Source organism: Homalodisca vitripennis, chromosome 5 (assembly GCF_021130785.1).
Source record: "Homalodisca vitripennis isolate AUS2020 chromosome 5, UT_GWSS_2.1, whole genome shotgun sequence".
Classification (NCBI taxonomy): Eukaryota; Metazoa; Arthropoda; class Insecta; order Hemiptera; family Cicadellidae; genus Homalodisca; species Homalodisca vitripennis.
The window spans coordinates 179,684,066-179,703,848 of NC_060211.1; the positions used below are offsets into that span (position 1 = coordinate 179,684,066).

At 39.5% G+C, this 19,783-nt stretch overlaps 1 protein-coding gene across 1 annotated transcript in view; it reads right to left on the reverse strand.

Moving 5' to 3' along the window:
• LOC124363757 overlaps positions 1–19,116 on the reverse strand; it is a 104,637-nt gene extending 85,521 nt beyond the window's left edge. The window contains exon 1 of the mRNA XM_046819019.1: positions 18,934–19,116. Within this exon, the coding sequence (XP_046674975.1) occupies positions 18,934–19,030 (97 nt within the window). The 5' untranslated portion in view covers positions 19,031–19,116. The remainder of the gene's footprint in view (positions 1–18,933) is intronic.
• Between the last annotated feature and the right edge of the window lie 667 nt (positions 19,117–19,783).

Consider the following 19,783-nt stretch of genomic DNA (forward strand, 5'->3'; position numbering starts at 1 on the left):
CCAAAAATAATAGTCTGCACCAAGTGTGAGAGAAAGAGTCGGTTGCTAGCTATAGTGAAGTGGCCTGCCCACGACTATGTCAATCATGGGGTCCACTTCACCAGCTATATAAGGTTCCACTTCATGAACTGTTGGGCGAGGTCCACCCAGACACCAGATAGGTTCACCACCCCATCCAGGAACTACGGCAGGAAACTATAATCCTGGGAATTACAAATATAGACCATGCGTGCATAGCAATCTACTGCGGATAAAACTTAGCTTTTTGTAATATGCTAGTTTGCGACACCGCAACTCTTTACTTATTCTAACGCCTGAAAACCATGATTAAAAATTCCACAGTTTTAAATTGTTTACTATAATACATTACATGAGTGAATAAAATGTAATTTTGTTTTACAAGATGGATTTTTTAAACAAATGTCCAAAACCTCGACAAATATTGCTAAAGCATCCAGACATATTTATCAGTTTCCGTAATACCTAGACCAAAGATCATTACAGCCGTCATTTATGCAGCTGAATTGCAATCCCTCAGGAGTGTGCAGGGGGAGGCATGTGAGAGACGCCTGCTCCTTCAAAATTTCAAGATAAAGTTAAAATAAATATTTTTATGTATGCAAATTATTTAAACGTTATTTAAAATTGACGATGACGTATTTATTCACACTAGAATTGCCACTAATGTTAACTGTTAGTGTATAGTTTCAATCAAAATAACTAAATCTAATAACAGATGTACACTGTTATTTTCCTCTTAAATAACATTCTGGATAGTCCCTGCAAAGGTTTCACCACCAAATTCAATAACTACTATTATTTGTTAGCAAAAGAGTCAGAAATTCCTCAATGTACTGACAAAACTGTAATAAGATATCTCAGAGAAAATGTAGCTTTAGCACGAAAAACTTTCCATCAAAACAAAAAGATCAGGTATCTCGTCTATCTATGGAATCTGCCCTGGGAACGTTCCCTCGAAACACTCAGAAAGTTTGACAATCAGCCAGGTAAACAAAGAGGTACAAGAGTAATGTTGTGTCTGATAATGAGTCACGACCAGGGGCATGTTATCAGCGGTCGCCGAGTCACTATCACTGACCGCTCTGTTATCGGCTGAGCCGGCGGCGGCAGCCCATGTCCTGGCCCTGCACTCACACTGCTAGATCACGCTCAAGATAAGACCCGACAACCGCCCCAACAGTACACAACTGTACAGTTAACCTCTCACCGTTGACGAGCGGGTCGAAGTGAAAACGTTTAGCACTCAGTCCGGACATTGACTAACTCAACATTTGGGATGTGAGGAGACGCCCAGTTGTCCAGGGTGCCCGCGGCGATAAAGAAAATTTAGCAGACATCGTTTTATCGGTCGTAGTCATAATTTCGTTCCGCTACGCACGATTTACAAGGGTACGTTTTAATCTCACCAGTGACAGTAATAAAACTATTTATTAGACGTAGTTGTAAAGATATCTTTTGACACACTACGTTTTTACAGTATATCCATTCATTGAATTTTTAATATTTAAAATCTAATTCCAAAGGTACAGTAAGTACCTACCTACTGGTATTTATCAGTATATATATATATATATATATAAAAATTTCCGACATACCTATAACAGAAAGTACAGTTACTTCTTGTTCGCCTCATGGCTGTGAATATTTCGCTCTGCTGCTTTACTTCACTTGAGTTTATTTCCCATTTTACACAAGCCTACATTAAAATTCTGCCTTCATCAATTTTTGTTGAAATCATGGTCACTAAGTAAGTCACGTAACGCGTGCAATCGACCTTGTTGAGTATCAACGTGCGAAATCCGTCATGGGAAAATCATTTCAGCAAGAACACTTTAAGGGCAATCGGACGCGAAATCACCCAAGTGCAAGAGTCAACCGCTGTACGAGGCACAATGGGTATGCACATTGAGGCGCAAAGACCCTCCGGGCAGCCAATTTGTCAGTTCTCAACGGTTCTATTTTGACTTGTATACGAGTCAAGTTGACTGTATAACTCACCAGACAGTCTCTTCCGCCAAATTAGAGCTGCACAGTTCACCCTTATGGACTACCGCAAGGGTCTGTTCTGGGCCCACCGTTGTTCTTAGCTCGGCTATAGAGTTACACAATGGGCATTGCCACCTGGAGTAGTTCAAGGTGTTTGCAGTGAAACCATAAATAATGTAAAACTTGTCTTTATCCAATAATGCACTCCGTACACTGATTTCACTGTCGGCGGCAGAATCGAGGACAGCGACCTAACCGTTAGTGTGTCACTTGTTGCTGGGTTCTGTCCGTGCTACCAGCGTGGACAGCAAAGAGTGGCTTTATACAGTAACGACTGGATATTACAACAAGAAAAAATATATGTTTGTACATTGGACAGGTGACCAAATATAAGATACATTGCTGACTTGTTGAATGATTAAAATTTGACCAATAGGTGGCTTTACTAACGCTACGTTTAAAACTACTTTATATAGCAAATTTAAGTGACTGGAACATCAAAATTGAGAACATCTCCTATCGCCCATAATTCACTGTAGATGTAACCTTCCTTTGTATTGATTTATTAATAGGGACTTTTTATTTTTTATGAAACTTGTAATACAAAATAGAACTGATCTTGTATCTTATTAAGATTTCGAAACATCTTTCCTTTGACTCCACCAAGAAGACTATCTTCGGTAAGGGTCACGATTTAAATCAAATTAAAACTGAACTATATCTTTCTTAAAGAATTGTAATGGTTCTCGTTCTTGACCTAATTTTTTGCTGCAAAATGTCAATGGAATGGTCAATGTCGACTTGCGTTCTAATCCATTTCTACAATGGCAGAGCCATGGACAGTGCTGCCATATACAGAAGTCGCTGACGAGGAGCGATATACCACCATGCCACCGATATGCCACCTCGGCACTAACACAATCAATCTCAACCTTCATGCGAGGAGAAACCTGCACACAGATGAACTACTATCTCACGATTTTGTATATGCTTTGAATAGCGTATGCGTATCTAATAACTATCAGTCGTTATATTTTAACGGATAAAATAGCACAAACATTAATTGACGTCAATTCCCTGATAATCCCTTAACACCTTTTGTCGTCATTTAACACTTAACAAATTTAGATTATCTGGTAGCTGGATTAGGCTATCTTTCAATAACACACTCAATTTGGTCTGACTGACAAACTATTGTAAGTGAAGTAAATATTTAACAAATAAAACAGTTTATATATACCCAGGAGACGATTTTTAAATCTAAGAGTTTTTTATCAACAAAACGGGTTACGATATAGTAAAGCTAAGCATTTTTATTTGAATTCATTATTAAGGTTGAGTGTGTTCACAATGAGACATTTATCTAGTGGAATGTATAAGTATATGCATCAAAGATATGATTTTTCGTAAAGTTTGGGTTAAATGGGAAAGAGAGAAATAGGTCTACATCTTGTAGTCAAGCATTTACCTAGTGATGCCACGTCTACAAAGTTGGAGATGACACAGGCGTTGACATAACAGAGGACACTTCATTGTCTACTTTCACAATCCCGTGCCCATCTGTCTACGACTAGCCAACAGAGGTCACAGAAGGATGCTCGCCAGATGGAGCCTCCTTGGTCATGGGATTACGTCGTCGTTGATCACTCTGTATTGTCATACTGCAGCAGGTTTAAACCGATGACTTTACCATACGTTTTTCATTGTTGAAAATTAAAAGATCCCCCATTATTAACGGATGCTTATACTTGGCAAGTTTTTCAACCCCCAAGGAAATAAGTTTTGACAAAGCTTAATATGAAAAAGTATGTGTAACATCTCAATGAGTATTATAGCCTACAGAATTTACGTATTATTATATTCTCTGGGCAAATAGCATACACTTAATTCATAGATGGCACAAAGTTAAATTGAAGAAAGTATAATAATTATATCAATTGTAACAATAATTGAAGTACTGAATTATGTTAATATTAAATGATCAATTCGTTCTCACTTTAAATTAAAATAGGCAAGGGAGAGTTCATTTCTTGTAACTTCCAAACATTAGTGAAGGGAAAAGGGATTACATCAGATTCTTAAAAATATTATTGCACTAATTTTATAGTACATTTTCTTCCATGCCAGTGGACATTTTAACATTAAGTTCCATTAACTGCTGCTTGTATTTTTGTTTTCGTCTTCGCAGTTGCAATTGAATCTTTAAAATACAGTTTGTTAATCTCGCTATAATTGTAGTTTGTTTGGATAGTAAACACCATTATCTGACGATCGGTGGCTACCGCTCAGTCCATAAGTACGAACATCCGATTCCCGCCAAAAAGCCTTTGTTTCCCTCCGGGTCACGACCGCTCCTGAGGACGGGTTCTCTAATCCTTCTCCCCTCGCCCCTGACAGCTCACTAAGTGCATAATCTAATCCCATATATTTAAGTTATTGTGGTCGCCGGACATCTCATAGGAAACACGATACTGTACATCCCTGACTCGGCGAAGGGGGAGGGAGGGAGGGGGTAGGACCCCATGGCATCCTCTACTCCTGCGAGGAGTCAGGTGACAACTGGTGACGTGAGAACCTTAAACTGACTGGACAAATTATATTCTGATTGCAGAAAAGAACATTTTTGAAACAGTAAGTAAAAGCGAAATAGGCCTTAAATTATAACATGTTATACAATTGCCATATACAATAACTTTAAACAATTTCTAACGAATATATAAATATTAAAACATATAAACTCAAGACCGCCAGTAACTTTCTTGAGTCCCTGCAGCCCCGATATTGGAACTATTAACTCATTCAACAATATACCTTTAAACCATTGCAACAACATTCGCTCGACTTCCCTGAGAAAAACAGATTGATCGTTATTTTGATTCTACGTAAGAGCTAACGATGTTTAGATGTTTGTCAAGGTGGAATTGTCTCTGCTTGAAGGCGTAGCTATTAAGGTATTTAATTTATTATGGTCTCTTATTAGTATTAAATTTTAACTCATTAATGACTTGTCAGTTACGTAAATAGGTTATACCACAATACGATGTCATATTAAAACACTGGTAGTAATTAGGGATGTAAAATACTCGGATATTTGTAATTTTAAATTTCCCTCTCGGAGTAAATTGAACTTTGGGAAATGTATGGAACCTCATTTTTCAGAGCTGTTACACCACTGAAAAGTTATTTAAATCAACGTAAATAAGAATAGGACACTTAAGTTAAATGATTAAGAAACATAATTAAACAGGTCTAACCCATCTATGCTGAAAAAGGTTCAGAAAAAATGCTTTAGCAACTAGTAATGAATGAATTTTGATTATTTAGAGGAAAATTCATAAAATTTATCTAATCGGTAATAAAAGTAACAGAAAAATCTTCCAGTATTACATTTAAACTAATAGCCAATCACCCTCCCCCGTCTTAGTTGCTATTATCCACCATTAAAACAGAAGCTTTTGTTCAAGGGTCACAATCAAACCACCTGTAGTGACTGAGCGTTAGCTGCGCGGGTCGCTCCAGGAGTTGGAATAATTTCATTTCTACCTGGCCGTCCACTCTATATACATGTAATATATACATGTATTGACATGCAGACTTGAAATCGTGTAAGAAGCTTATTCTCCATATACGCAACATCGAATTAAATTATAGTACATGTCATTTAAAGGGATTTGGCTGAGCGTAAAGCCAACAATTTGGTCTTCCATGACGGCAACGAGAAAATCGTAGAATAACGAATTTGTAGACAAACTGAGTAATCACTTGACATTTTAACATGTATCATCAGTGGTGTATCTAGGACTTGGCTTTGAAGAGGGGGGGGGAGGTGATGCATAAAAAAAATGTCTATAATTCAAATTTTAATCTTTAACAACTGTATTTAAAACCGTTGGATCTTAGAAGAACCACCCAACGGTTTTAAATATATATATCCAATCCTTATGCATTACTTAAGCAATAATAAGGTTTTTACAATATTTTTTCTTACAAAAACAACACAATACAAATCATTTAAAGAAATAAGGAAGACAATAGCAGCGCAAAACTAAAAACCCATTAAAGTGCCCGAACGTACTTGAACTCTGAAGGATTGTTATTGTTGCTCATTTTAACTTGAGGCTTCAAATGGCTATGTTCTACACTTCATAAAAAGCATCAAAAGCTCAAAAACTAAAAAATACCTTCGTTATGGATATTTAAATGCCCATGGGGGTAAATACTCAATTTATATTTACCTCCCCGCTGGGTGGTTTTCCACCTCACATCGCTGGAGGTAAGATTCAGGTCGAGATTTTGTCACCATTGCCCGTTTCTATAATGTACGAAGAGAAGACATTTGCCTATAGAAATAATTTACCGCACCGCACAACACGGCATGCCACCCCCGGCAAGGACGACTACATTCACTCTCAACAATGGCGTTATGTCAGACCGTCAGCGGCATGTGGCATGGCGAAACATGCCGACTAGCTCTAGCGGGTCACGTGGTCAGTGGTCAGTGGTCAGTCCTCTGGTGGGTGATAGTGGCATTGTCGGAGGTCCATAGATCCCTCCTTCTTTTGGCTTTACTTTCTTCCGGTTTGACCGAAGCTACTGTTCCACAGAGAAGCAAGTGTAACACAGACGCTTGAATTGTTACATTTATACAGAATACTCGACTTTCTTCTGTTGCACTATTACAACAGTTCATCATTCTTTATTACAACACAAGATTCCTTTCACACTGATGAGGAAGTAAGTGTCCTACAATTGGTTTCGCAATCACTATTGCCCGTACTCAGAATTTGATGGACTAGGAGGATCTCTTGGCGTAACAGATCACGGGCAATTTGTGTCGAACGTTTACGTAATATCGCCTACTTTACATATAAACAAACCGACAACTTTCTCACAAGAGGACTTGACGGCCGGGTAAGAATGTCGAGCGGGTGAGAGTGGAAGCAGAAGTAGCACAGTTCCACTACACTATAGCGTCTCTCAGATCCTTCCTGCCATTTATGTTGGGCACAACAATCTATTGATTAATGGATTAATTAATGGCGTTCACTTTCCATAGTTAGTGTTAATGTTGGGGTAATCAATCAGTGAATGAACCACAAGAAATAGCTCAATAAGAAAGTGCCCGTTCGCAATAACGAATCAGATCAAGTTTTCTTTTGAGATATTTGTTAATTTAACAGAACAAGATGTCTTGAATTTCGGAATTTTATTGGCTTTGCGGGTTTCAATGAAGATTTCGATTAGGCAAAGACATAATGAGCTAGGGTGACTATGTTTGTAAACTCGAGATACGAAGAAAATATTTCGCAGCGGGTCTGACCATAACTGTAAGTCTGGTGGCCCGGATATTTGGTCTCACCCATTTCCAGGACGTTGTCATCACTCGACTAATGTCCTGCTAAACCCATTAGACTCGTGCCTGCAGTCCGAGGAGCTTCAACTAGCTCTTTCCATTGTAAATTACAGGCCATTTCTAAACGTCAAGTTTTGAGAAAATCATAACAGTTCTTGAAAATTTTTAGAAAGTTCATTATATCCGAACTAAGCGCTTAATTTATAAAGTTGCCAATTAATATGTCATCCGGTTTAATTCCGATTAAACGTCGTCTACATTTTAGTAAATTATTAAAAAGGCGGTAAATCCTTATGCAAATGGACAATCGTTGATCAAAGATAAATAACTTCCGTACAGAAAATTACTATTTAAGTTGAATATAGTTTCTGATTCCTAGTTGGGGTGGACATCTCGAATTAGACACACCTTTTAAATAACAGGAATACGCAACATGCAGGAGCTTGCATTTGTTTCTCTTTAATTATATGGAGGGCTATGCAGGATATTATACATCGTGTAATTAGTTTCAAATTGATAACGGACAATGTAGTTTACGGAAAAGACAAAAATATTATAATCACTCAAAATCATGCATGAAATATTTTAAACACGTAAATAAGGTAAATAGTCGGACTGCTTGGAACCTTAAAGGCTACATTTAGGTGCTTATTCAACAAGTCTGTAAAACGTAGATTCTAACAATAATTGAATAAGATATTAAATAGCCAGTTCTGGCAGCATTTAGGCTTTATCGCTGGTCCAAGACTGGTCGGACGTTTACAACATAGTTTCTAGACTACAGTGAGCGTGTTTGTTGCTAGTGTTGACTGCCCCGATTACAGAGTCAACCAACAATGAGTCATAAAAACGTACATTTAGAACAAGTGCTACAGCTCTAGTTCCGGTTCTAGAGGACAAAAACCAATAAACAACCGCGCGCTTGTGCAACTGGCATGCACATGTCGTCTAGCAGCCGCGATCCAGTGGCACGGTCCTGATCTGTATGTAGGCTGAGGCCGGTAGAGGGAATTTGGATTGTCCATCGCGTACTGATGGATGTACTACAGAAGTGACATGCACACCTGGGTGCTGCGATCCAGTGGCACGGTCCTGATCTGTATGTAGGCTGAGGCCGGTAGAGGGAATTTGGATTGTCCATCACGTACTGATGGATGTACTACAGAAGTGACATGCACACCTGGGTGCTGCGATCCAGTGTCACGGTCCTGATCTGTACGTAGGCGGAGGCCGGTAGAGGGAATTTGGATTGTCCATCACGTACTGATGGATGTACTACAGAAGTGACATGTACACCTGGGTGCTGCGATCCAGTGTCACGGCTCTGATCTGTATGTAGGCTGAGGCCGGTAGAAGGAATTTGGGTTGTCCATCGCGTACTGATGGATGTACTACAGAAGTGACATGCACACCTGGGTGCTGCGATCCAGTGGCACGGCTCTGATCTGTACGAAGGCAGAGGCCGGTAGAGGGAATTTGGGTTGTCCATCGCGTACTGATGGATGTACTACAGAAGTTACATGCACACCTGGGTGCTGCGATCCAGTGGCACGGTCCTGATCTGTACGTAGGCGGAGGCCGGTAGAGGGAATTTGGATTGTCCATCGCGTACTGATGGATGTACTACAGAAGTTACACGCACACCTGGGTGCTGCGATCCAGTGGCACGGTCCTGATCTGTATGTAGGCTGAGGCCGGTAGAGGGAATTTGGATTGTCCATCACGTACTGATGGATGTACTACAGAAGTGACATGCACACCTGGGTGCTGCGATCCAGTGTCACGGTCCTGATCTGTACGTAGGCGGAGGCCGGTAGAGGGAATTTGGATTGTCCATCACGTACTGATGGATGTACTACAGAAGTGACATGCACACCTGGGTGCTGCGATCCAGTGGCACGGCTCTGATCTGTATGTAGGCTGAGGCCGGTAGAAGGAATTTGGATTGTCCATCACGTACTGATGGATGTACTACAAAAGTGACATGCACACCTGGGTGCTGCGATCCAGTGTCACGGCTCTGATCTGTACGTAGGCAGAGGCCGGTAGAGGGAATTTGGGTTGTCCATCGCGTACTGATGGATGTACTACAGAAGTTACATGCACACCTGGGTGCTGCGATCCAGTGGTACGGTCCTGATCTGTACGTAGGCGGAGGCCGGTAGAGGGAATTTGGATTGTCCATCACGTACTGATGGATGTACTACAGAAGTTACATGCACACCTGGGTGCTGCGATCCAGTGGCACCGTCCTGATCTGTACGTAGGCGGAGGCCGGTAGAGGGAAATTGGATTGTCCACTTACTGATGGATGTACTACAGAAGTTACATGCACACCTGGGTGCTGCGATCCAGTGGCACGGTCCTGATCTGTATGTAGGCTGAGGCCGGCAGAGGGAATTTGGATTGTCCATCGCGTACTGATGGATATACTACAGAAGTTACATGCACACCTGGGTGCTGCGATCCAGTGGCACGGTCCTGATCTGTATGTAGGCTGAGGCCGGCAGAGGGAATTTGGATTGTCCATCGCGTACTGATGGATATACTACAGAAGTTACATGCACACCTGGGTGCTGCGATCCAGTGGCACGGTCCTGATCTGTACGTAGGCTGAGGCCGGTAGAGGGAATTTGGATTGTCCATCGCGTACTGATGGATATACTACAGAAGTTACATGCACACCTGGGTGCTGCGATCCAGTGGCACGGTCCTGATCTGTACGTAGGCTGAGGCCGGTAGAGGGAATTTGGATTGTCCATCGCGTACTGATGGATGTACTACAGAAGTTACATGCACACCTGGGTGCTGCGATCCAGTGGCACGGTCCTGATCTGTACGTAGGCTGAGGCCGGTAGAGGGAATTTGGATTGTCCATCGCGTACTGATGGACGTACTACATAAGCAATAATCGATTGTATATTACTAGCGCTGTATTTTCATAAATACGGATTCATTATACAATAATTTATACTGCAGTTGGGGTTGATCCTAGACGGGTGGGGTGGGTTACTGTACTCTGCTTACACCGGTGGATCTGCTAATACCAGACGTAGGGGAGACCGGGGCAAGTTGACGACGTTAAGGAATAAATATTTTTTAATAAAAATATTGTGATAAAAAATAAAAGTCTTACGATACATAAGAGTTAAGTATAAGTCTTTACCTACATTTAATTTTTTTTTAATTATCATAATATCAATTTTTTTGTTTGTAAATTTTAGTTCTTATGAAACAATTGCAAAAATGTCATCTTGCCCCACCCCCGGGGCAAGATGACTTTTGCATAGGGGCAAGATGACGAATGTTATGGAGGTTTAAATAAACACGCTACTTTGTAAAAGAAAAGGCTGCTAGTCATTTTTATTTATGTACAAAAACTGACAAACTAGCAGTAGTCACAAACAAATTCCCCACCTTCGTAGCTTGTACAATTCTCGTGCCACCATTCACTGCACTTGGAACACTGGATCCACTCTTCAACTGGAGGATCGGAGTATTTTTTCTTCACCCCAGGACATCTAACTTCACTGCCTTTTGAAGTAGAAGCTGTGTTCATACACCTAGGACGTTTTTTGTAGGGTCCAAACTTGAGTTTTCTTTGAAAACCTTTGAAGCTCGAAGCTCTTCTCTTTTCTTTTTTAAGCGCTCTTTTTCATCCTTCATTTCTTGCTTTACTTCCAAACACATTTTTACTGGCGTGCTTGTTATAATACTAGAACTTAACTTCTGAACTTTTCTTTTCTTATCCTTTGGTTTACCTTTAGGTAAAAGGCTTAAAGTCGAAGACACTTGGTATTCTTCTTTACCGGGATTGGGGCACAGTCTACTAGGCCTACTGTTTTCTTGGCGTTCACTCAGCTCAATGGTTTCTTCTTCAGGTTCACCTGGATTCACCTGGAGTTTCTGTTGTATTTGATGTTGTTGATTGGATAGTAGGATTTTCATCTTCATTATAGCTAGGGTCTAGGCCTACATCCAGGTTCTGATCAGTTGTTTGTGATGCAGCAAAGTCAGGTTTCGTCGAATACAAGTGGATTATAAGGTTCTATTCCTGTGGACCTGAACCCACTAACGGCATTGCCAACAGTTGCAGCCTTGAAATAAGCAATGGTCAAAAGCTCACCAATTTTAAAGTCACTGATGGTCTGTCCTGGATTAATTGACCATGAAGTTGTCACAAGCATGACTGTAAAAGGGTTTTCAGCGAACCAAAGAATGAAACGTCCAAGGGCTGAAGACGGTGTGTTGTATGAGGAGGAAATCCAACCATAACAATATGGTTATCTCTGCCATAAGTTGATTGCCTCTAGGTTATGTGGGTTCTGTGATTATCGACAAGTAGCAGGATAGGAGAATCAACTGTGGGTTTTGCATTGAGGATAAAGTGGGTTCAAAAACTTTACGAACAACTCTCCGTTGCTCCAGCCATTATCGCTGCAGTGGCCCACACTACCTGGTGGAGCTCTTTCCATGAGTTCAGGTCGCATTCGCTTTCTGGCAAATACCAAAAAAGGGGGTAGGTTAAGTTCCCGTAGCAATTGATGCAACAAATAATAGTGACGTTCCTGCCTCTCTTCCCCAGACACAACTTTAGAAACTCTTCTACTTCCTTTTGGTGAAATTACCTTAGGTAATTTATTGGGCACAGTAGATAGTCCTGATTCATCTGCATTGTAGATATTAGCAGCGGGAAAATTGTGTTTTTTCCTCGCACTTCCTTCAAAATGGAGAAAAATTTATCAACACTAGGTTGTTGAAACCCATTGCTCTTGCAACAGATGTTTGCTTCTGGCTTACGCATACTAAAGTTGTGTTTTTTCATAAAGGTAGCCAGCCAATCCTCACCAGCCATTTTAGTTTCTTTATTAAACGGATGAGAAATCCCTAAGTGTTCTGCGTATTCAAAAACGAGTTTTCTGCACTGCAACTTGGTCATTCCAAAAAACATTTGGTCCATTACCGTCAAATAGTTGTGTAAATCTTGGAGCTGCTCTTCATTGAATACTTCTCTATATCTTCCTCCATGGACAGGCATATCCTAAAAAAAAAACTTGTTTAAGGGGAGCAGGAAAGGTAAAAAATTTATATTTATTTTATTTTCATTATTTTAAAGTTTGGTACTTTTTAAGGTTTGGAAAATGTAAATAATAATCGTTGTAGGTTGCTTAGAAATGTTGTGATGAAGTAAATGAAAATGTTATGTGTATTTGCGTAAAAAGCTGGGGTACGGATTATAGTCTTGTCTTTGTAACGTGAGAAGTTGTTATACCAAAGTAAATTTTGTTTTAATATCAAAAACAAGGTGGTAAATAATTTAACTTAAAACAAGTTGTAAATATAAACGTGGTGCAAGGTGTAGGTGAAAATAGTTACCGAAACGTTCTTTTTTCAGTCGGCGTCGAAGTGTTGCCTCTGGAACATTGTTAAGTTCTCGCTGCTCCCAAGCAAGTCATTCTTCCCTCCTTGACCTCTGTGAAAAGCAGTATCCATGTTGGTTTTTTCCCACTCTCCTCTAGAGGAAGTCTTTTTGTAGTTTCTCACCATCTCTGGAACCAAAGTAAAACTAAAAATCTGTACCCGCATATTAAATTAATAAAAATTCAATTCTAAAGTAAAATTGTTAAACAAAAGTGTAGATTAAATTTTTTTTTAATAAGTGGTTAAGTCTCACAGTGTCGTCAGTTATTAGTTTACTTACTTAAATCAAAATTGTATGCATAACCATACTTCTTTAAAAGTTTCAGCTTTGCACCAGTAAAATTAACCGGGGCAAGATGACGAACACGCCATCTTGCCCCACGTCATCTTGCCCCGAGCGGCCGTAATAGAGTAGGTAAATTTTATTGGCATTAAAGTTTAAGATAAATATAAACAAACATGGTATTTTATGAGTAGCCTAAATACATAAGGTAAATATAGGTAATATTGAAAATTAACATATCTTACCTGCGTATTCAATAAACCTTACGATGCAAAGGCCGAAAGTTACAAAAACGCACTCCAAAAAACAACAAGCCGCTGTAACAACACACACAATGGCGAACTTGTCTTCACTGCCATTATTTCAGAGGCCATCCGTGTGGAGCGCTACTGACATTCGACCGGTGCTACTACCTAGCAACTAATTTGAGAAACTAACCATTCGTCGTCTTGCCCCGGTCGTCAACTTGCCCCGGTCTCCCCTAGCTGATATATCACAACTATCAAATAAGTTTTCGGACACTGGAGACCTTCACAGACAATAAACACGCCAGTTCAACAAACTGTTATGTTATATGACAACTCCAATGACAGTATTTTTACTAACTCGAGTTTGTGGTCTCACTAGATGTCGACGATAATTGTGATAAGTTCCATTGCATCTGAATGAAGAAAACGTGTAAAGCCATTCGTCACCCGTAATTAACGTACTTCGCGTTTATTTGTCATTTCACATTTCCAACTAGAATGCGACATCAAAATTAAACAGTTTTATATGTTTTTCATATTTCATTTTGCTTGAGTTATACCCGCTCTCTGTACGTATTAATAACAATAACGGAGGCGGGTGAATAACTATTCAAGTACAGCGAATGAATTTGAATTTATCCATAAGCGAAATTAGATTTCGTGTGATTGTGTAGATTTGTTGTTTGTTGCTGAGAATTGGGAAAGACAGGTTTTATGCGATCAAATCGTACTTTTATAGTTATTGTATCATCTGAAAAGTCTCCTTAACATAACACAGTCTTGCCCGAGAGTGACGACCACAGCTTAACGAGTGTAGGCCTACAAGATTATCTGTCGGCGGAATCAGGTTACTCTAGAGTAGTGTCACCGCCAGAAGACCAGAAGACCGTGTCATGTCGCCGCCCGAGCCAGCCGTCACTGCTCCAGATGTCCCCTTCTGGGAGCTGAAGGTCCATGACCTCTGGACAGCAACAACACGACCTCAATGGTTTCCGCAAAAACGTTCTTAATCTTGTGAGAATCTCCAAAGTGTGAAATAAAAATGATTTTTCTAGAAGGTTTAATTTTTATTCTTCGTTCTGTTCTTTTTATCGACATGGGGGGAACATAGTTGGCAAGAGGATTAGCATTACGATAAGATTTGGAAAAAAATTTACTTTCAATGAACACCAAGTAGGCTACAGTCGTATTTACTTAAAAGTAGTGTTCCTCAAGAAATTCAGGACATACGTAACTCTTAATTTCACCTTATTCTTTAGTTTAACCTCTGTTAATAAACTACACCTCAACTTTTATATACATATGAACAATTGTAGGTAACTCTGACAACGTCGTATATAATGGGTGGAAATTCATTCCGTAGTTTTCATACAAGCGAATAAAGTAAAAAAAAAAAAAAAACTACAGAGAAGACATATAGCCCTCACATGTCAATGTTAACACCCAGGTTCTCTGTCACTCTCACTTCTAGACATTAGATTCCGCAGTAAACAAGTGGCCGTGTACGACGGACGAGAAGCTGAGTCTACTCGTGTAGCTAATGAACAAGAAGAAACATTTGTATAGTTACATGAGTATAGTTTTTTTGTTAGAATGTAGAAAATTGTCAAATTGTATTTTAGACAAAATTCGAAACACGTTGTCCTATTTTTATCCTATCAACGATACATTTCACCTCTCCGCACTCCAGTCCGCAACCACCAGAAAACATCGGTCACGACCGGAAGTTGTAAAACTAAAACCGTGAAGTGACCGACTCGCCTTCAGCCGCCTTGGCCCAAACAGAACGACGGAAACGGTGATGAAATCTACAAACCGGAAATAGATCGTACCGCAAAGAATACTTACGGCCAATAATCGATGGTTAAACTTTCAGACGGGGAGGGGAGAGGGGGAGGTTTCCGCGTTTCTCGGGAATCGTGGGAAAGTGTGTGGGACGGGACAGGAGTATTATCTTACGATTGTCAGACTGCTTGGGCTGCTGCCGATCTGCATGCTTGGAAAGTCAAGGTAGTACGAGGGAGAGGGAGGGAGGGATGGAGGGAGGGAGAGAACTAATGTGGAATATTACAAGCATGATTGTTGCCCAAGCCTGGAGTACAGACTGGTCGCGAAGGTGTTATTTTCAGGTCCATATTTTTATACTAAAGAAACTGGAATTTTCAAGATTATTTTTGAATACAACAAATTATATTATTTATAAACAAATTCTAAAACAACGTATAAAGAAATTATGCACCTGATGAGACAATGAGGATACGTCTTAACCCATTTACACTATATCATAGTCTAGGTGTCTCTCATGTTAAAATATTGTAACGAGTTCACTTTGAGCTTCTTCGTCGCCGACCTTTTGAATCTCTTCAGACGAACATGAATCCACATCCCAGGACTCAAGTGTTTGACAGCGTCAGATTGTAGACGCTGCACTAGGAGGAAGGTGAATTGGAGCTTAATTCAACAATCAGACAAATTGTTATTTGTTTATCAACCCATCTGGAGTGATAGGGTTTCGAAGCAGAATTTTGAAACACCTTAAAAGAGTAAAGAAAAACACAAACCAATGAAGGTAGAAATATGAATTTTTGCAGTGGAAACAATTTGCTAGACGGAATGACTTTAAATGACATTATAATGAAAGAACATATAAATAACATGTTATTTCCTCAAATTTTTATCTTCAGCCGTTTAACGTCGGAGAGATCAAACACTTTCTACGTTCTCTGTCATTGGAGAAGTTTCTAACTCAAATGCTTATATGAGTTAAAACTGTTTTTTAACTGTTCCGATCAAAGTTCAGTTGCCTTAATTATTGATAACCAGTAACCGAGAAACTCCAGTAACCAGTATAACGTGGTGTCCGAGCCACATATGTAATACACTCTCACTCGCAATATTGACCTTGACATTTGATGAGGGCGACCTTGGCCGGTTCTTGTACATTCAGGCACACCTATCCTTAATACCTGCATAACTATTAGTAATTATAACTGAGAACTATTTGTTTGGTCTGTAACATAACGTAAAAATGTGGATTGTGGTTACATACTCAGTTACAGCGCCGTCTGAGGTGAAGAAAGTGAGTGCTCACATTTGCTAAGGACTTTAGGGCGTAACAAATACAAAACAAGTTCACCGCGGCTGGTAAATTATCACGACCGTTTGTGCAAACAAGATGGCCACAAACGAAGCGTAGTTTATATAAATGTTAATTCGCTAAAAGGAGGGAGTGGTTACATTACGGGCTACGTAACCGTGGGCAGCTTGTAACCGCAGTCGTAGCCACGCACGCGATGGGCTAATTTATATAAAGTGATGGTCCACGCCTACAACACAATCTAACATCGGAGTCTCCGCGGTAGAACATGACCGGTTTAATGTGAGGGTAATTCATGAGGTGGTCATAGATTGTGACTTAACTAACGTACTCGGGTGTCGTACATAGTCAACAACTTTCAATGTCACCCAAAGCTTTCTTCAGATATGAGAAATAGACGGGAATCGTCCTCCGAGATTATTTCCAAATCATTGAAGGAATTGTGGCTGTATTTCTCGTCCAGTTATTTTGATTAAGTGCTGTACTTATTATAAAATTCGCAAAGAATGGGTAGTGTTATGTACAACATGGCGTATTGAAATTCCTAATTTTGAATCTCGTCCATTAGATCGCAAAACTGAAAAGGCCCACGTTTGACTTGCCCTGTATGTCCAGTTCGCTTAAGAATAAACAACACTGCACTTGACAATCAGCACGCGCTTTATGAACGTTGGCGGTAGAAAGGTGGATTAGAACGATCCGCACAACTCTACATGAAGCTTGTTCCATTCGTATCGAGACGAGTTCAACGTTTCCACAGAACATCAACAGCAGTATTGTGAAAGCTGTACCTTGTCGTTTTGACAGCGCGAGCAACTGTAGGCTACATGAAGCTTGGTTCCATTCGTATCGAGACGAGTTCAACGTTTCCACAGAACATCAACAGCAGTATTGTGAAAGCTGTACCTTGTCGTTTTGACAGCGCGAGCAACTGTAGGCTACATGAAGCTTGGTTCCATTCGTATCGAGACGAGTTCAACGTTTCCACAGAACATCAACAGCAGTATTGTGAAAGCTGTACCTTATCGTTTTGACAGCGCGAGCAACTGCAGACAAATATTTCAAACAAACGAGGAACAAACAAACACGGAGTAGAGGTCGCCATCTCCGAGCGGAAGCTCTGTCTACACAGTTCATTATTTCTCCCCGGACATACTCACGTAATAGAGGTCGCATTCGGTAAACAGTTATTTTATTTGACGACGGAGTTTTAACTTATACTGCATACGATTACACTCAAGGGCAACAGAAAAAAAACAAACAATAACCTAATCAAAACAAAAATATACTCTTTCCATACATAACATTCGCAAGCTAAAGTCAATAAATATAAATCATTAAAATAATTTAGCATCAGTTATAATACGTTTTTCATCCGGAACAATTAATGTATACTGCTGCAGCTAGTAATTTGCCATACATAACAATCACTAAGCTAAATTCAATCTGGACCAATTGTTTTATACTGCCCTTGCTAGTAATTTGCTATAGATAACATTCGCTACGCTAAATCCAATCCAAAGCAAGGGGTAATCAATATAAATATAAATACCGGTAATTAAATTTAAGTTTTGTTTATAATAAGTTTTTCTTCGGAACAATTAATTATTTTATACTGTCCTTGCTAGTAATTTGCTATAGATAACATTCGTTAAGCTAAATACAATCCAAAGCAAGAGTCAATAAATATAAATATTTAAATTTAAGTATCGGTTATAATACGTTTTTTTTACGGAACAATTATTTTATACTGCCCTTGTAGGTAATTGGCTATAGATAACATTCGTTAAGCTAAATACAATCCAAAGCAAGAGTCAATAAATAAAAATATTTAAATTTAAGTATCGTTTATAATACGTTTTTCTCTCGGAATAATTATTTTATACTGCCCTTGCAGGTAATTTGCCATACATAACATTTGCCGTGCTAAATCAAATAAAAGCAAGAGTCAAACAATAGAAATAGTTTAAATGTAAGTATCGGTTAAAAAAAGTTTCTTGCGGCACAATTAATTCATATTACCCTTGATACTAATTTGCTAGTATATGGGCTGTATATTTGCTAGTATATGGGCTGTATATTTGCTAGTATATGGACTGTATATTTGCTAGTATATGGGCTGTATATTTGCTAGTATATGGGCTGTATATTTGGCTATGTTGTATAGGCTTACAATTAGGTATATTTATCTTCTTTGACATAATTATAAGTTATAGTTCACTTGTCTAGTGCTACCTCAGGTGGTCTTTAATAAATCAAGTTATCATCGATTATTATTTAAATGATAAATCGTAGAAATTATCATTATTTGGAAAACTACTAGCTTTGGCTTATTTATTTATTAATACGGGAACGATTTTGTCCCACTTGCTTATAATTAAAGAATAATGTTCAGCTTTTATTGTGTACACTTATAACTGAATACAAATAAGTACAGAATTAACGAAAGCATAGTAATATAGTAGGTTATGAGTTGTAGTAAAGTATTGTTTACAAACAATATGTATATTTTCTCAGAACGTACCAGCAATGTGGGGTTTAGGGCCAGGTCGTTCTTGAATAACATCCTTATTCGGGTCCTTCTTGATTTCCGCGGCGATCACTCTCGGTTTACAACTCATCACTGCACTACATAGTCACCGGCACCATGTCGACATCTCGCCGCGCGCGCCAAACTGAACTGAGACCGAGAGAACAGGCTGAGACAGGCGCGCGCACTGCTCGGACAGCTGACTGTCAGCTGATCCCCTCCCCTCCCCCCACCAAGGCACCACCGGCCAGCTGTTTGTAGCCACTGCCTCCTTGCCCCGGCTACAATGGGTGTACTGGAACGTCAGCCCAAATCGAACACATTTTTACATCCACTGATTTTAATAAATGCATGATGAGAGGTAATAAATACTTCACTTTTCAATGGGTACCAAGTCATGTGGGGATAGGTCCCAATGAACATGTAGATAGGCTGGCAAAAGAGGCAACCCGAGCAGGTGAAGAACCAACAGATTTTAAAGTGTCATTGGAAGATTTTGTCGGCGCAATTAAACAATCACTACTTGCCCCTGATAGCCCCTCCCCATGGTATAATAATTACAAACTGAGTAGAAATAAAATAGTAACGATAAATAGACTAAGAATTGGACATGCTTGGGTTAATGAATTATTTTATAATTAATTAAACAAACAGTATAACTGTAAAATGATTAAATTGCATTCATGTTGACGTTTAAGTTCTTCATACTCAGTTATACTTCCACTCTCCCATCCACTATCAGTGGTATCAGAATTGTACTCGTAACTACTGTGTAATAACAAAGCAACAGTAAAATTTCGCAGTTTTACACTCTCCCATCCACTATCAGTGGTATCAAAATTGT